Genomic DNA, 16811 nt, shown 5'->3' on the forward strand with positions numbered 1-16811 from the left:
CATCATGCATATTAATGAACAAACTTGTGGTGCATGTGACAGTTGCACATACTCAAAGAAAATAAAGTGGAAAGTAATAACTTGGGAACAAGCTAAACAACGCAACAACTGGGGCCTAGGTTCAATGCATGTCATTTGGTTTGCAGTAATTTTGTTGCTGGCTGAGTTGTTCTCCACATTTTCCAACAGGCACCACCACAGCACAACATCTTTCATGCTGAGTGGTTTAAGGCAAGTCTGACACCTTGACTTTAACCTTTTTGATTTTATTGCCCTTGTGTGTTTTAAATCAACTTGTGGATTCTGCTAACTTATCAGAATCCAAATACTTGTCTGTCATTATACAAGAAGTAGAACAACATCGTTTTCCTCCCTTTTAGTGCAACGCGTGCATGCGCGCGTGTAAAAAAAACAAGAAATGTACATGTAGCATTTTTACATCTGTATGTTAAATGTCATGCAGTCTGTAATGTGCATTTAATGTGTAGTTGGAAGTTGCAGAGTACGCATCATGCAGTACTGAGAGCAAGAGGAATAGGGTCCCTAAATTTTGTCACAACACCCCTGTGGGTTTATCCGGTCCAGCATTATGGACTTACAAACAACATGGCTTCTTCTATTGTAAACGACAACAGTAGCATGATGAACTATTATCATGCAGCCGGAATTTCAAGTGCGTATCATACGTTTAGACGTCTAACGGAGGTGGATATGTTCTGCAACAGCGGTGGGAAATCATGTTGTTTTGGATCGATATGTTCTGTTTAACCGAGGCGCGATAAAAAGCTCTGGCATATTAACTTTTAATAAGTGCTAATAGCTCATTGTGTCTCCCCCCCTCTAGCACAAGCCGAATCCCATATTACACCGCGCGCTGTAACTTTTGAGCTGCTCCCCAAATCCTACCAGCCGCCTACTTTAGCCAAGTCGTCGCCATTTTATTACCGTCTAAATAGCCCTCCCCAATCGCCTATTATGAACTGCAATGAGATCCTGTGCTGTATTCACCGTTTTATCTCCTCCTCTGGCCACATGAAAATGGCCACGCAATTACATTCCCGCACATCCACCAGCCCCTCTGCACTGTCAGCCCCCGGTTCTCTCTCTCTCTCTCGCTCTCTCTCTCTCTCACACACACGCGCGCAAACACACACACAAGACGCACGCACGCATACATACACACACACGCAGCTGCAGCCTTCACCCGATACGTTTACAGCCTGTGTGCATACGAGAGCACAATCCGAGCCATTATAACTGGCGGGAGCGATGTAACTTTCCCCGAGAGAAGTGGGCAAAAATAAGACAGAGCGTAACCAGTCCGCCACCTAGCTGCGGAGACGCGCCGACGGAGATCTGTCGACTGTATGATTATGAAAACACCCGCGCCAATGTTGTTGCACAGTAGGCTCTGCGCTCTGGTGAGACTGAAACTCGGTTTTAGGAGGTGTTTTAACCTCCGCTTGCCTTAGTTATGTAATCAAAGCAACATCTAATGCACCAAAAGCTGTGGATTGCCGCTGGCGCGAAGGGGAGAGCAAGACAGCAACACCTTAACCTCCAGCCTAAACGCAGTTGGCTCTGGGACGCGCTCTCGGGTAAGTAGCCTACGTAGCCTTATTACAGATTGTCATGGCAGTCCGTATTAATGTGTGCAGGCCTGTCATCATCAGCGAGCTCAAAGCACGGGAGGTTACGGAGAATCTTGTGCATCCGCTTTGCGCTAATTTTATCCCTTGTTGCTGAGCTTGTTTCCCCTCTGTTCTCCTCGCACGGCGATATTTCTTATTTCAGTGTTGCTGACACAAGCATAAGGACTGGCAGAGGGCAGATAGAAGAGAAATAGGTGGCTCGGGACTGAGCCACATCACAAACACCGCCAGCAAGCACATTTTGATGCTACGTAGCCTCCCACTTCCATGTTGAGTTTCAATTTGCAACTGTGCGCATTTTAAGACGCGTAAATGTACTGTGTGTGTCTATATATATATATATATATATATATATATATATATATATATATATATATATATATATATATATATATATATCTTCGTTTTTATTTTTATTTTTATTACGGAGATAGGAGTGACGACAGCAACACGTGTATGTGTGTATGATTTGTAAGTGCGACAGCATCAGGCAGATAGTGATTTTCCGAGGTGCGCAAAGTCATAATGGAGAAGGAAGCTCCTGTTGACGTCCTCAGTAAACCAGTGATAGGTTGCTCCAGTGCGGTAACACCCCCCACTGCTCATACTGTATCTACAGTAGCAACATCAGTCAGCCGACGCAGCTGCGACCTGGGTACACGATGTACGTCCAACACACTCCTAATCCACCAACTACAGGAAAGTATATGTGTGAAGGAGAGCGGGTGAGGAGGGGTGAGGCTCACGTGAGAAACTTCCCTGTGTATGTGGAGTAAGGCTGCACTGATTGTGAGGCTTCATGGCTCAATAACCTCAGATGCCATCACAGAAGGCCAATTTCCAGCTGCTGTGCTCCTGCTGTTGTCAGGCAGATAATAATGGTGTTGTAGTTATTGATGATAACGCTGTCGTGGGATGGTGATGATGGCTGGAAATATGGTGGGCCATTATCGTGATTTAATCGTTGCCTCTGCGCTCCAGAGGAACCACGCTGACTACAGTGTCAAGTCCACCCATCATCCTGTCACTGGAAATAGCTTCTGGTCTAATGTTAGAATAATTTTGAGTTATATCGGAGACATATAATTCTGGAGAGAATAAAAAGCTATTAGTATGCACTTTGACTGATGTTAAATGAGCTTGCCCTTTTGAGTTTGAATACCTGCCACTCTCAGTCTCCCTATAGTGGCTTTTTGCAGCAACTTCGTGCCGGTCGAACTACCCGAGCAGGCCCGCATCCTCCTCCATACAAGTCAGGCCCGTGGCGCAGAGGTCGTACTAAAAGTGGCTGCAGTTGTTTAAGAGGACCGCTGTCCATCCTCGCGCTCATCTACTTTATTGTAAGGAGGCCTTTAATATGCTTTCCAAAACTGTTACATAACGGCAGTTACTGGAACAGATGTTGATTTGAGCTCTGTATTCAAGGAAAGAGTTTGGGTGTGGAGGGACCAAGAGGCAGGAGAGATAGCCCACTGAGCTCTTAAATGAAAACATTATCTGAGATGCTCTTGTAAGTTTAAGGGGGCAGGTCAGTGCGTTGAGAGACAGATGAGCTATTTCATAAGAGCCTCTCATGAGGGAGCTGCAAGAATGCTTGCCAGGGTGTGTTTTATTAGAAAATGGATGAGTGTCTCACTTAATGAGAGTGAGAGAATAATGAAGGAAGCATGACAGAGGATGCTGCTTCCCTCCGATAGCCTAAAAACTAGTCTGGAAACGGCATGAGTGAGAGTGAAAAGTATTTCTTGTGTGGAGAATGTTATTTCAGGGTGTGTTGCTTTTCTGTAATGTCACATTAAAAGTCCATTTACAATGGGGTCAATGAAAAGCTTACTTGACTTAGAGGAAGCAATGGGAGGAGGAGGAATTTGCACTCCTTTCCAAAAATAAGTTTTACCCTTTCCTACGGATTTGTGTTACCACTACTGAAAGGGGAGGAGGGGAACAGTCGGACTGTGAATGGAGGGATTTAGGCTTGAGAGGGGGAAAAGAACGACGTGGAAGAGGAAATATGTTTCTGATTAACATTGATACAGCGTATGAGTTGACCGTTTTGCTGTGTGGTCTACAGAGAGAGACGGAGAGCGAGAGGGAGAGAGTGGATGGGACTAATAGAGAATGCATGCAAAAGCTTACTGCCAAACATGAAAAGGGGAGTTTCGGAGAGAAAAGAAAGTACAGCAGCGGGAAGGGTGGGAGGAGAAGTGCTTGTGGGAGTAGCTGAGAACAGAAGGCGCAAAGACACTGGGGAGAGGAGGGGAGGAGACTGGATCAAGTGTTTGAATTAGTCAGGAGCTGATTGATTGAAATATTGATCGGAGGAGCGGCACAGTAAGGATAAGTGAACGCGTAGGGATTTGGGGAGTGTTTGCTGCCTTTCGGATTTATTGTTATTTACAGGTTGGTGGAGGAAACTAGCCGAGGCTGTTTTTGGGGAATGTGAGTAAGTCTTTCTTCCAGTTAGTGCCGACATTCTGGGAATCAGCGACTTTGATTGGCCCCATGGGTTTTCTGTATGATGAGATCATCTCTGTGGACATGCAGTTTAGCACCTCTCTACAGCTGCCTGCAGGAAGGGGACTTTCCCCTCAATTCCTGTGCTGCTGCTATTCAGCATCTGAGCTCACTGAAATGACTAATCACTGGCCTCTCTATGTTTCTGTCTCTTCTTTCCCTTCCTTTCTGCCTCATATTTACCCCATTTCAGTTTAAGCCTTAACAACAAGAGAGACCTTCCCTCACTGGATGAAGACCCTCGACAATACTTGGACTATTACAGGATCTTTTGTTGCGACCTTTTTGATCTACACCTGCATTCTGCGCTTCACCTGGACCCCATCCAGCTCCACTGGAGTCATTTAGAAGTGTGATACTGGGAACCTCACAGCATCGTACGTCTCCCCCCTGACTTCTCTGATGGACCAGAGAGTGAAGGGGGGAACCCCTCCAACCACAGCCTCCACTCTGGACCCTACATCTGCACCTGAAGACTCTGGACAGGACCAGGTGGGAGAGAAAAACAGGAGGAGTGAGGGCCAGAATGGTGAAGTGGGGAAGAAGGAGGAGGAGAAAAGAGGAGCCGGGAGAAAGAGGGAAGGAGACAAGGGGGCAGTGCTGGAGTTGCTCATCGAGGGGCGCTGTGGAAGTGTAGGGCAGCAACAGCTTCAGATCTCTGGCAGGGAGACAAGCTGCCCTGAGGGGAACGTTCGAGTTCGAATTGGACTCCAGGCCAAGCGCACCAAGAAGCCGCCCAAGATCTTGGAGAGCTACGTCTGCAAGCCCACGATCAGGACCTATCAGAGACACGGCAAGGGGGGACTGCTGAGAGGGGATGGAGAAGGAGGAGCGGGCCAGCAGAGTAAAACCAGCTCGGCCCCGGACGAAGCAACCAGAGAGCAATGCTCAGGCTTGGATGCTGTCCAGACGACATCCAAACAAACTGCATCTGCCGCTTCGCCGACACTTACATCATCATCGTCGTCACCGCCATTATCATCTTCGTCACTGCAGCCACTGTCATTATCGTCAACATTTACGACAGCTTCCACCCCAGCCACAGTCCCTGCCATCACCAGCCAGGGGACCAAGTCTGCCAAACAGGTAAGTTGAGGACAAAGGCAAGTTTGCCTCTCGTACACACAACTCCCAAAATTAAAATCAAGAAATTGAAGTTGAGGTGACTTTATCTTTTCATCCATTGCTAATGGCACACACCAAATGAGATGTAGCTCTAATTGGTTTTTACAATCAACTGCTAGGCTTATTGACCCAGCTTTGTTCTCAGTTGTAACATAGTCAAATGAACTGTTGTCTCAATACTGAAACCTAACCAGCAAGTTTGAATAAACAGACCTATAAATAGGGCAACAGCACGGCAACCACTTGGAGATATTACAGACATTGGTCCATCAGTCCTTATGACAGTGACCCAAGGGGAAGCTTATGGCTTTAGCTGCGCAAACGGCACTCAAGCTGCAGCATACCAAAATTACAGAACAAGTATGAAATGTCAAGCCTTCTCATCTGTATTAGTGGCAATTTATAGCTACCAATAGCAAAGCTTTCTCTCTCTCTTTCTGTCTCTGCTTGGCTCTCTATATCTGTCCCTCTCTTCTATTTTTACATCCCCTCTTTTCTCTACCTGCTCTCATTTATCTTTCACTCCCCCTCCGTCCTAGTCCTACTCCCTTCCTCTTTTTCTGCCTTTGTATTTCTCCTTTCTGTGTTAACCCCATTCCTGTTTCCATCACCTCACTCTCTCCTTCTCCTCAGCGTGCCCTCATTTCTCTGCCTGATTGAGTCATTTTATCCTCACTCTCTCTTTTAATGGGCGGACAATAACAAAAGCATTTTGGTTATTGTCTCTTTCCCATTGTCCTTAAATGTTGTCAACAGAAAGCTAACGGATGTCAAAGTCATTGCCGTCTATGACAGAGATTGCATGTTTGCATTCCCCAGGTTCCCATCAAGCTGGCCAATAAGACTGAGGTGGATTCAAATGGCTCATCAGAGAGAGTGAAGAAAGACAAGCTTCCGAGTGTCAATGGGCAGCCTGTCCCTGCAGGAGTCAAACCCTGCTCGCCCTCAACAGACCAGACAGCTTCCACTACTCCGTCCGCCGCATGCTCCCAGACGGTCTCTCCCTCGGACTCCAGGAGTGACGGCAACACCTCGAAGAAACACAATGGCTTCGTACAAACTAAAAAACAGAAGGGATTATCGAATGGCAAAGGCTCTGCCAACATCCACGGCACTTCGGCTTCATCAAAAATCAAAGTTGGAAAATACAGTTCCTCCTCCGTTTCTACCGCGGACTCCTCAACAAAACTTTCTAGCTCCCATAAGGAACTTTCCAATAAGAGTAGGCCAGACTCTCCTTCCCCTCCCTCGGCCACCCCCAAACCACAGCCCTCTCCCACTGTGGATCTCTCCCCTCCCGAATCCCAAGGTCAGGGTCCTTCTCTCCAGCCCACGCTAGAGAAAAAGAGAGACAAAGAGAGGAAAGCGAAGAAAGAGAAACGGAAAGACAAGAAATCCAAGAGAGATAGATTGGAGGCCGACAGAGCAAAGAGTGAGGGCAGAAAGGAGGAAGTCAAGAAGAAGAAAAAGGAGAAGGGGAAAAATGGAAAATCGAGACATGGTAAAGAAAAGGATGAAAGACACAGAACTGATGATATATGGCGGGACGAACTGAAAACAGAACGAGGAAAGACAGAGAAAAAGAGGGATAAGCTTAGCCCAGAGACACAAAGAATAGAGGATAATAATGCAAAATGTGGTGAAACAGCCGATAACAGCAAACTAGAAAAAACATGTAAAGCAGCGAATCCAGGCAGATCAGATGAGAAAGAAAGAGATGACAGTTGCAAGCCAATTAAGCAAGCTGAGCCAGCAACGACAACAGGTGACACCAGTAAATCAAAAGAACATTCAACTGTGCCTCCAAGCCACCCCTCCAGTTCTGCCCCTCCCACTCTGCCCACGCCTTCTGCCCATACTCCCGTTTCTCCCCCCTCTTCCCCCCAAGAGCAGGATAGCAGACCGCTCAAGAAACGTAAAGCAAGAAGGCCCAGCTGGACCAAGCTGGCGCACCGGGCTCAGAGGGCGGAAAACCAGGAAGCCCCTGCCGATCCCGTACACAATCCGTTCCCCCAGAACCCTAAGACGCCCCTCCCTGCCAAAGCCACTATTCAGTTAAGTGATGAGTCACACCCAGCACCATCTTGCTCCCTACCTAGCAGCTCCTCCCCTCTGTCTTCTGCAACCAAACCTCCTACTCCAAAGCAGAGTCACCCAGACTCTAGCCCCCCTGCTTCCAGATGCCATACAAACGCCGTCCGAAAAAGGGGTCGTCCTAAATCCCACAGCTCTGCTTTGGATGAACCTCCCCCTCGACTTTCACCGAACGATATCCCGACTGAGACGCCTCCTGTTGGGTGTGACGGGGTTCAGAAAGTCCCTGAGCTGGGGCCAAGCCCAGTGCTGCAGTGTGCCTCTCAGTCTAAATCCAGCCCCAAGAAGCGTGGCCGCCCTCCCAAACGACCTCTCCCTGAGGACCAGAGTGGAGATGCACTGGATCACACAGATAACACAGAGAGGAGTAAAGATGTTCATCCTCTGGAAAAGGGAAACAGGCAGCTGAAGATCAGGAGGCTGATTAATGAGATGAAGAAAAGAAAGAAGAGGAGACTTCACGAAGTAATGCTGTCTGGTTATGTTGGAAAGGAGGGGAAAGGAGGGGAGGCAGCAGATGGCGAGAAGTCTCTGAGAATGTGTAAATCAATAGAGGCTACAACAGTCCACACGCTCTCAGCCCTGTCCTCCTCCTTTGGGAGTAAGCTGGGCCCTCAGATCAATGTGAGCAAGAGAGGGACCATCTACATGGGCAAGAGGCGAGGACGTAAGCCCAAATCCCAAACAGCTAACCTAAATAACAACTCCCTGAACTCCACCCAGCCATCTCTGTTTACCAATACTTCTGAAACATCTCTCTTCTCCTCTAACCAGCCCCAGCCCCCTCACTCTCATCCCTTTCCCTCCCCATCTCTTACTCACTCCAGCGGGGCACAGAGTCCTTACAGTGAAGGCAGCCTCGCAGAACCTGCACCCTCCCTACTTTTTTCCCAGCCCTTCTCCCTCCCTTCTCCATCTTCCTCGTGTACATCCCCCCGCCCTCCATCCTCCTCATCGCTCTCGCCGTTCGTGAAGAAGAGTTGCCCGTGTCAGGGAAGGCATCACTTCCCTTTTCACCAGTCTTCATGTAAGCTCTCTTGTCCCACTCCTCCACTGCATCACACACCTGGCTCTCCGGGCCACCTGAAAGAGGCCACCCCCTCCCCCAGGAGTGAATCACACAGCGAAGAGACGCTGCCTAGTGACAGCGGCATCGGTACCGATAACAACAGCGTCTCAGAGCGAGCTGAGATGAGGGGCGCTCGCGGCATGCTGAGGTTGGGTCACGGGTCAGGAGTGATTCTGGGGGGTCAGAGACATCCCTCTTTGCTTGTGGACCGCCCCTCTCCAGTCTCCTCACCTCTCTCTCACATGGCCAGACACGCAAACCCTTTGACCAACGCAAATGCTGCGGAGCGGCACAGAGACAGACACCGGCACAGACGCAGGGATTACGACTGTTCCTCTTCCTTTAGTTGTTTGTGCCCTTGCCCCTGTCCAGGACACAAGTGCCCCCATTCAGACTATTACCCTTGTCTGGGGCACAATGCACTGAAGAGACAGAAAAACAGACATAAGAAGAAGCACCAGCAGCTGCACATGCAGGATCCAGAGTTCCTGGCTGAACTAGAGGATCTGATCAGTCAGTTCAGTGAGGTCCACATTGGACGGCGAAGCTGGGGGAGGACAGGGCTGGGACAGGGCTTCGAAGGGAGCGCGACCACTCCTGGAGGAAGGCGACACCATTCCTCTTCTCACTCCCTCCGCTCCAACATCTTCAGGATCAACCTAAACGGCTTCTACTCGCCTCACCCTTCATCTTTCTCGGCAAATCCCTCCTTTTCAACCCAGCCTTTCTACCCATGCCACTGCAACAGGAAGCCGGACCGCAGGCAATGTGGTTGTCCATCAAAGTTCCAGGAGACCATTGAAAATATGGGCTTTTACAGCAGCTATCCGTCAGCCACAGCACTTTATCATCACCTCCCAAGCACCTACCCGCTTCCTTCGCCTCACCAGTATTCCCCCCATCAGCCTCACCATGCCCATTTCCTCCTCAACCCAGCCAGATTCCACAGGCGCAGGAGTAGGCTGCTCAGGGAGGGAGCTTTGGGAGGTGAGGCCGAGGAAGATGTGGGCAGCGGCGGAAGCCCGCATCTCAGCTCAGGATTCACATCCAGCCTCTCTTGCGGTTGTGGAAGGAGCGAACACAAACACAAACACAAGCACCGTCACAGACACTCCGAGCGAGACCTGGATGACGAGGAAGAGTTACACGAAGATGAGGAAGAAGATGGAATGGAGAGAGAAGGGCTGGCTAGTTCAAAGTCGAGGTCAGGGTTTCTTTTGGGGCAAGGCGAAGGAGGAAGGAAAGGGGCAAGAGGGACAGGGAGCCTGCGGTCTAAAGAGTCACCTTGGCTACGCGAAAACGGAAATGATTCCTTCTCTACCGCTTCGTCGTCATCAGCTGAGAGGTACAAGCACTCCTCTCTCACCTCACTGGGGCTGGGCTCCTCTCACCTGTCTTCATTTGGAGGAAGCTGGGGTGGCTTGGGCCAGAGTTGGTCAAAATTCGGAGGTATGGGAAGTACAAGGTTTGGAAACTCAAACCCAACCTGGAGAGGCTTTACTGGAGACCAACCTACTGGCAGGATGATTGCATCAGACGGAGAGGACGACGACGGCGAGGATGCTCAAGACTCTCACCTGTACAGGAGTTGTCCGTCTCCAGCACACACCAACCTGTTCACGTCCGCTGCCATGGCAACGGGAGGGAGGAGTCTGAGGAGCGGATTGGCTAGTAGGAATCCGGGAAATGGAGACAGGTTATGGAGGAGAGATGAACCGGCATGGACAGAGAGGAGAGAAGCAGGTAAGGGTTTTGTCAGAGCATGTGTGAATGAATGGATGACTGACAAGTCTGCGCCCGTGCTCGACGGTTCAGTATGAAGCTACATTAGCATGACAGTATTTTGTCAGCTGGAAACCGTCTCCATTTATGAGCGCTCTCTGATAATAGATGAGGTGTATGAATGCGCATTGTAATCGGTTACTGTTTCGGTGACATGCAATCTGAGTGTGTCGAATACTGACAGTAAGCTAGATAACACGGAGGATCTAACATCAACTCTGCCTTCCATTGAAATATGACAATAGCAACCAAATCACGGCAACTAGCTGAGTGAATAGGTTTTATGCCAAGAGCCTCTTTTCAGTTGCACAGTGTGACAGATTTTTCTATTTGCACAATGTGGAGATGAAACTGTGGCACCGATAGTTCGCCCAATATAGTGGCAGCGCTGCTTTTTCTCAGGTGTTGCTGATCCACACATCAAACCCTGGAGGGGTGTTTGAGAAGAAATCAGACTCCATTCTTTTTATAGCCAATTTCAGACTCCCTCTGCTGTGTAAGAGACGTGCCTGACACGCTCACGCACACACACAGCCACTTAGCAACCACTCTCTGTAGGAATTTTTAAGAAGTGTTATAGCAGGAGGGCAGCGTCTTGATGAGAATCTGCCAGAAAATCTTTGAAATCTTCCTGGTCTGCAGTGAACCGCATGCTGTTGCAGCCCAGGGCTACCCAGTGAACACAGTCATTAGTTAACCACCAGATTGGCTATTTAAAGCTTGGCCAATTCCTCACTGCTGGCCAACAAGGCCTATTTGACTTGGAAAAATCCAATAAGGAAAGAGTGGTCAGTCTTGTCAGAGCCTGTGGAAAATGGAACAAAAAGATAGATGACCTAAGGAGAGACTGATGAAGGAATAGCAGGGAGGTCAGAGTGGGGGCAGAGAGAGCTTGCGAGGGAAAAATGTTATTTTTGAAAGAGGTGGAATACATTCAGTTTACCGTACAACAAAACACTTTGTCTGCTCAGCTTTTTCAGGCTGTGTTCGAGATTAAGTGAATGTGCGAAAACAATTTGGGAGCAATGTGCATATGTGGGCATACTCAGTCTAAAAGTATGCATGCTGTACCGTCTGTGTCCATACTTTTTTTCCTTTTCTTTCTTTCTTTTTTTTTTTTTTTTTTCTGCGGTGCGTGTGTGTATACATAAATCATGTCTTAATGCATTTCCCAGAAGTGATCTGGTCAGAGGAAATGTTGTGACTCACATAATCTGAGGCCCATCCGCATGACTCAGCCTAGACTGGCCTCACCTCACACCTCCTGCTGGCTCAATCACTGATCCACATCTGTCTCATTTCCTCTCCACCACTTACACCCGCCCTCCCCTCCTGCCTCCGTCTGCCTAACCCCTCCCCTCCCTCCCTGTTTTAATTTCAATGACTGCAGGTTTACAAGGTGACTCGAGAAGCCGGGGGCAGCAGAAAAGTGTGCCGGCTCCAGACAACGCGGCGGTAAAAAACAAAAGGAGGCCAGGACGGCCCAGGAAGCACCCACTGCCCTCCACAGTATCCTCGCCCACGCACTCATCTGCAACTCGGCCCATATCATCACCTGACCTCTTGCCAGCACACAGCCACAACAGAGATGGGAGAGAGGTGGGAGGGAGGAAAGAAGAAGTAGTGCCACAGAGGGACCGAGGAGGAGGAGGAGGAGGAGGAGGAGGAGGAGGAGGAGGCGACACAGTGCCGCAGGTGACAGAATTGGAGTTGCAGGCCAAGAGGAAGAGAGGACGGAAAAGAAAACACGGTGACTCTCCATGTCATCAGAGGTAAACACCTGAGCTGGTTGACTTGAAAATTCAATACAACCACTCACTACTCTTTTATTAACCCATCGTTTTCAGCACTGTGTGCTAAACCAGTGCCTTTTCTCTCTTTCTCTTTTTCCTCTCTATCATTCTACCTCTCTCTTCATGCTTTCCTTTTAGCGTCGCTGAGGATAAACCTGAATGTGACGCCGTCCCTGAATGTTTTAGCCAATCAGATTCGGACTTGGCTCCGTCCCAGCTGGTAGCCATCCAGAGAGAGGAGAGAGCGGAGGGTCCTCCCAGGAAGAAGTTTCTGAGGGCAGGTCTTTACTCTGATGATTACAAAACTACAGAGTGAGTTGACCGAATCCATAAACAAACTATTATAAACCCGCTATCAGTTTTTGGTTTATTTATTTATTGTGCATCTATTCCAGTCCCCCCTCTCAGAGGAGTTGCAGAGAGAGTATGGAGTACTCACCAGACGAGCATGAGTACAGCCTTTTACCTGCTCCTATACATGTTGGTAAGTATGTGAGGAACTGTGAACTCTAAACGCAGACGTTGCTCTGATAGCTCGTCCCAACGCCTTCATCTTTACCTTTACCAGGGAAGTACCTGAGGCTAAAGCGAATTAATTTCCAGTTACCATATGATGTGATGTGGCTGTGGCAGCAGAACCAGGTACAGTTAGTTGCGCCTCAAAATCGTGAAAGTTAAAAGGGAGTGATGAAGCATCTTTGGGGATTACAGCGTGTGATGTTGTTTGGTTACAGCTTCACCGGCAGCCTGCTGTCCCCCTGAAGAGAAAGCGGCGTTACTGTGAGTTGCAATTGTCGGACGTGTTACTGTCAGGTTCAGCCGATGTGTCAGGACAGTACCCTCATACAGTATCTCTCTGATTCCCGTAGGTCGACTGAAAGAGAGGACTGTGTCCTCCCAGCAGACGGCGGTGAGTTTCGTGATTTAAGTTTTTTTGTATTCCATCTTTGACGATTTGTTTCCCAAAACTTAATGGATTTCCCACTGCCTTTTTATTGTGCAGGAGGAGAGCTCCAGTGACATTACCAGCTTGTTCCCTCACCTCGACATGGAACCTTTGACCAGCAGCGAGAGGTATGCAACGAAAGCGCAGATTCACATTTCAAGATGAACTACTTGATGCGCTGTTACTGAACTAATGTCAGCGTCTGCGGTTCATGTTTCTCTCTGTGTGCCGGCCCAGGAGCTTTGTGGTCAAACACCGTGTGTTCCTTGTGAGGAACTGGGAGCTTGTGAGAGACAGACAAATCCGAATGAGGATACAGAGGGAGAGGGAGAGAGACGCTGAGGGAGAGGAGGGAGAGGAGGGGGAGGAGGAGGGAGAGGACGGCGACTCACAACGTTTGTCCTGTGATGGAGCCAATGGGGACGACAGCCACATCAAGTCAGGTCCATGAAGCAAGTGTGTGTGTTAGTTTTTGTTTCTGTAGGTGTATGCATTCGTGTCTGTGGTTGAACTCGATGCATTTTCATTTCGAACGTACATCTCTGTGAATTTCTTTTGGTGTCCTGTGTCCCGTCTCTTACTCTACGTGTGCATGTAAGTGTACGTATGTGTGTGGGTGTGCTCTGCTTACAGCCCGTCGACCTCATATTTGGCTTGTCTCTCCATATCATACTCAGCGGCACAAACTAAGTGGTTTTCCAACCACCAAGTTCAGTCTGAAGAAATGTTTCCTCATTTCTGTCATCCACTGCTGGTGTCCAAGAACCCAGCAGGCATCAACTTTCCCCCATTAGCAGTGAAACCGCACAGTTTCCATCAAAGAGTCCTTGACTGATTACAGACACAAATCAAGGGGAAATAAGAACACTCTCATGATCACAGATCAACTGTTTTCATTCCCTCCTGCGCTGCCCTCGCTAACACTCAGAATACTGTTTCATCTTTGACCCTCAGGTCAGCCGGTGGGGGCGGAGGTGACGGTTATCAGCAGTGACCCCCACCACCAAAGTCAGGAAACCTCCAGCTCGCTCACTGCCAGCCCCTGTGTGAGTAACAGACGCAAGGTTTTTTTTTTTTTTTTTTTTAACAACGCAAAGTTCCGCAAAAATAAAAATGTGCTTTTGCAATTAGCTGCGCATTCTCGTTCGCCACAGCCCACCAAATCTCAGAACGGACAAGAGGACGAGGGAGAGGAAGAAAAACGAGGGGAAGGAGAGGTCTGTCGCAGAGAACAGAGGAGGAAACGACTAAATGATTTACTTTTGACCCTGCAGCATTCATAAGCTAACAGAGAGAGGTATGTAGAGCCATCAGATTCACGTGAGAGAGACACAAGTGCACAACACGCACGGTTTTGCTGATAGTATCGTGTCTTTGTGTAGGTGGAACCCCTCTGAGAAAGGGACCAGGCCCACCACTGGACAGATGGACAAGAACTGACGCCTGCTATTAACAGTAGCAATGCCACAAGTGAGAAAAGGAGACGAGAGCTCGGGAATTATTGCAGCTGAAAATGCAAGAAAGACATCTCGCACACTGACAGATGAGTGTGTTGAACCTAGCGCTCTGAAGGGCATCACACCAAGGATGAAACCATGGCAACACATCTTTTGTCCAAGCGGCGAGGGATGAGAGAAGTAGAGACAGACTGTCCTGGATGAAAGAAAGAAACAGACCAGCTGAAATGAATTTGCACTAGTGCTGGATGAACAGGCACGCTAAAAGACTGTATGTATGCTGAGTGGACACACTATAAACACATACAACACTTCAACCGCTCTGACTTGGGCACCTTAAGCAAATTGGGAAAGACGGATATTGCACGGGAGGTTGAAAGTGGACATACAGTATACGGTACTCGGCTTGGCTCTGAAGTTTCTAGGAGACGAGGAGCTCATGAGCTGCCCGGGTGGGGGGGGGGGGGGGCACAAATGTAGCCTGGGCCCTAAGTAGGTCAAAATTGAACCCTCATTTACTCGTTAAGCTTTCAAAGTCACATTGCACCTTTGGGAAATGGCAGGAGGAGAAGTGAGCCAGTTAAAAGCTGTTGAGACAGTGTTAGGGGGTTTTCTTCACTTTACCAAGACAGTGTCTACTATGTACCCGTGAACAGGCAGGGGAGGGGGGTGGGCTTAGTGATAGGAATTTTGGCATCGCTGCAACAGAATTTCTAATGAGGTTTTAAGAAAGAAGTTATTTTTTTGAGTAGAGGAGAAAAAGACGGCCCGAGTACTTTGTCCTAAAGAAATGGACAGAATATATTCACGACAGGAATGTTTATCGCTAACTATTTTCAGTATTGCTTCCGAAGGGAGTGGAAGTGTAAAAAAAGTGTTTTTGTTTACTTCAGACTGCCTTGGAGAATGTTTCACTCTTTGCTTCAGAGCACTGACAATCAGAATGTCCTCGCGGGGGGAAGAGGGGAGTGAGGAGAGGGAATGAAAACCAGAATTGATTTGCCCCAAATGCTCTGTAGAAGTGCCATGTTGTCTTGTGTACGTACCTAAGCGAACTCATGCAGTCTTTAAAAGCAATATCTCCTCTGATAAGGACTATATAAGAACTTCCTTTGTTTTTGTTTTGTTTTTCCTCGTTTTTTTTTTTTCTCCGTTTTTTTAAAGTTGTGAATATTTGAGGTTAGGAGGACATTTTTCTGTACAGATGTGTAGTAGATTGTTCTCATCTTAGGAGCATTGGGCTAATCCACTTAGTGGAAGTAAGCGTTTAATTTCATGTGAATGTACAGTACATAGACAGACCTGTTTTCTCCTTCTATCAGCAGTAGCAGTGTAAAATTAGTATTATACGTTACAATACTATCTGGATTATACATAAAAGTCAATACTCAAATCTCTCATTTTACTAAGATGTTTTTAACAAGTTACAGCTGACCAGTATATCAGACGTTTTCTCCTTACTATTGACTATGATTGTATTTTTGTTTCGTAGAGTTACATAATTTGTCTCTCTCTCTCTCTCTTTTTTTTTTTTATCTGAGTGTACTTTTGTTTTGGTCAGACAATCAGTGACAGTGAATTAGTTTTTCCGGTGTTCAATTTCTGCTCTCTTTCAGTAGTGTGGCTTCTAATAACAAGCCAAGTAAGTGCAATTTCTTTGACTGTTTACATACTGTACGTATATATTTTTCCTCTTTCCTTTTTTAACCAAGAGCACTACATTATTGCCAGTGGATGATTAACTTTATAGCAAAGGTACACGTAAAGAGTTATTTATCTAGTTTGCATGACTTGTAACCTTTGCCTGTTGCCTCTGATAATGTGCATCTCAGAAAAAAGAAAAAAAAGAAAAAAAAGAAAAAGAAAACATCCAGAAACAGTGATAACTCAATACCATAGAATGTCAGCTGAAACTCTTTGCCTCTATATCCATAATAAAATAAGCATTTTATGTCTACAAATACTAAACCCTGCAAACTCGTGTATCAGCTACATGGCCTCATTCTTGCTGTGAGCGCGCGCGCGTGCGTGTGAGTGTGTTTTTGAGGGGGAGTACCGCAGTGATGTTGATCAGCTTGAGCTAACAGTGCTATCTAGTGGCATTAGATTGCATATCTCACACTGTGTTGTCCTCCATAATGACCCACAATGGAGGACGCTATCAAAGGAACACGGTTACAAGATGGGGGAGGGCTGCAGCTCACTCTGGAGATTAATTCTCCTTTGTCTGTCCTTCGAAACATCCGAGGGCACCCTGCGATCGTTTCATCTCTCCCCGGAGGAACGAGAATTTCCACCGAAGGATTCCCCCAGAGCTTAAAAAGTGGGGTGAATGTGTATTAAAGAGTTTATTTTTTCTTTTCACAGAATTGATTTTTG

The 16811-nt window shown here is 47.7% G+C and overlaps 1 protein-coding gene across 5 annotated transcripts; it reads left to right on the top strand.

Annotated features, from left to right (window-relative positions):
• The first annotated feature begins 1069 nt into the window (after nt 1-1069).
• Nucleotides 1070-16294, top strand: LOC125016431 (histone-lysine N-methyltransferase ASH1L-like). Of its 5 annotated transcripts, none has more exons than XM_047598922.1 (14): nt 1079-1598; nt 4360-5252; nt 6111-10197; nt 11627-12008; nt 12168-12341; nt 12425-12513; nt 12598-12671; nt 12764-12809; nt 12899-12939; nt 13033-13103; nt 13213-13418; nt 13930-14021; nt 14130-14272; nt 14358-16294. In XM_047598922.1, the coding sequence occupies exons 2-13, from the start codon at nt 4569-4571 to the stop codon at nt 14256-14258; spliced, it is 6075 nt and encodes a 2024-aa protein (XP_047454878.1). In that variant the 5' UTR covers nt 1079-1598; nt 4360-4568; the 3' UTR covers nt 14259-14272; nt 14358-16294. The 5 variants fall into 5 exon arrangements, 3 of the variants coding, with proteins under 3 accessions (XP_047454880.1, XP_047454878.1, XP_047454879.1); XM_047598923.1 differs by lacking the exon at nt 1079-1598 and adding an exon at nt 2173-2992; XR_007113686.1 differs by lacking the exon at nt 14358-16294 and having other exon boundaries at nt 1073-1598; nt 13213-13431; nt 14130-14189.
• Nucleotides 16295-16811: the final 517 nt, after the last annotated feature.

The sequence above is a fragment of the Mugil cephalus genome, chromosome 11 (assembly GCF_022458985.1).
Source record: "Mugil cephalus isolate CIBA_MC_2020 chromosome 11, CIBA_Mcephalus_1.1, whole genome shotgun sequence".
Taxonomy (NCBI): Eukaryota; Metazoa; Chordata; class Actinopteri; order Mugiliformes; family Mugilidae; genus Mugil; species Mugil cephalus.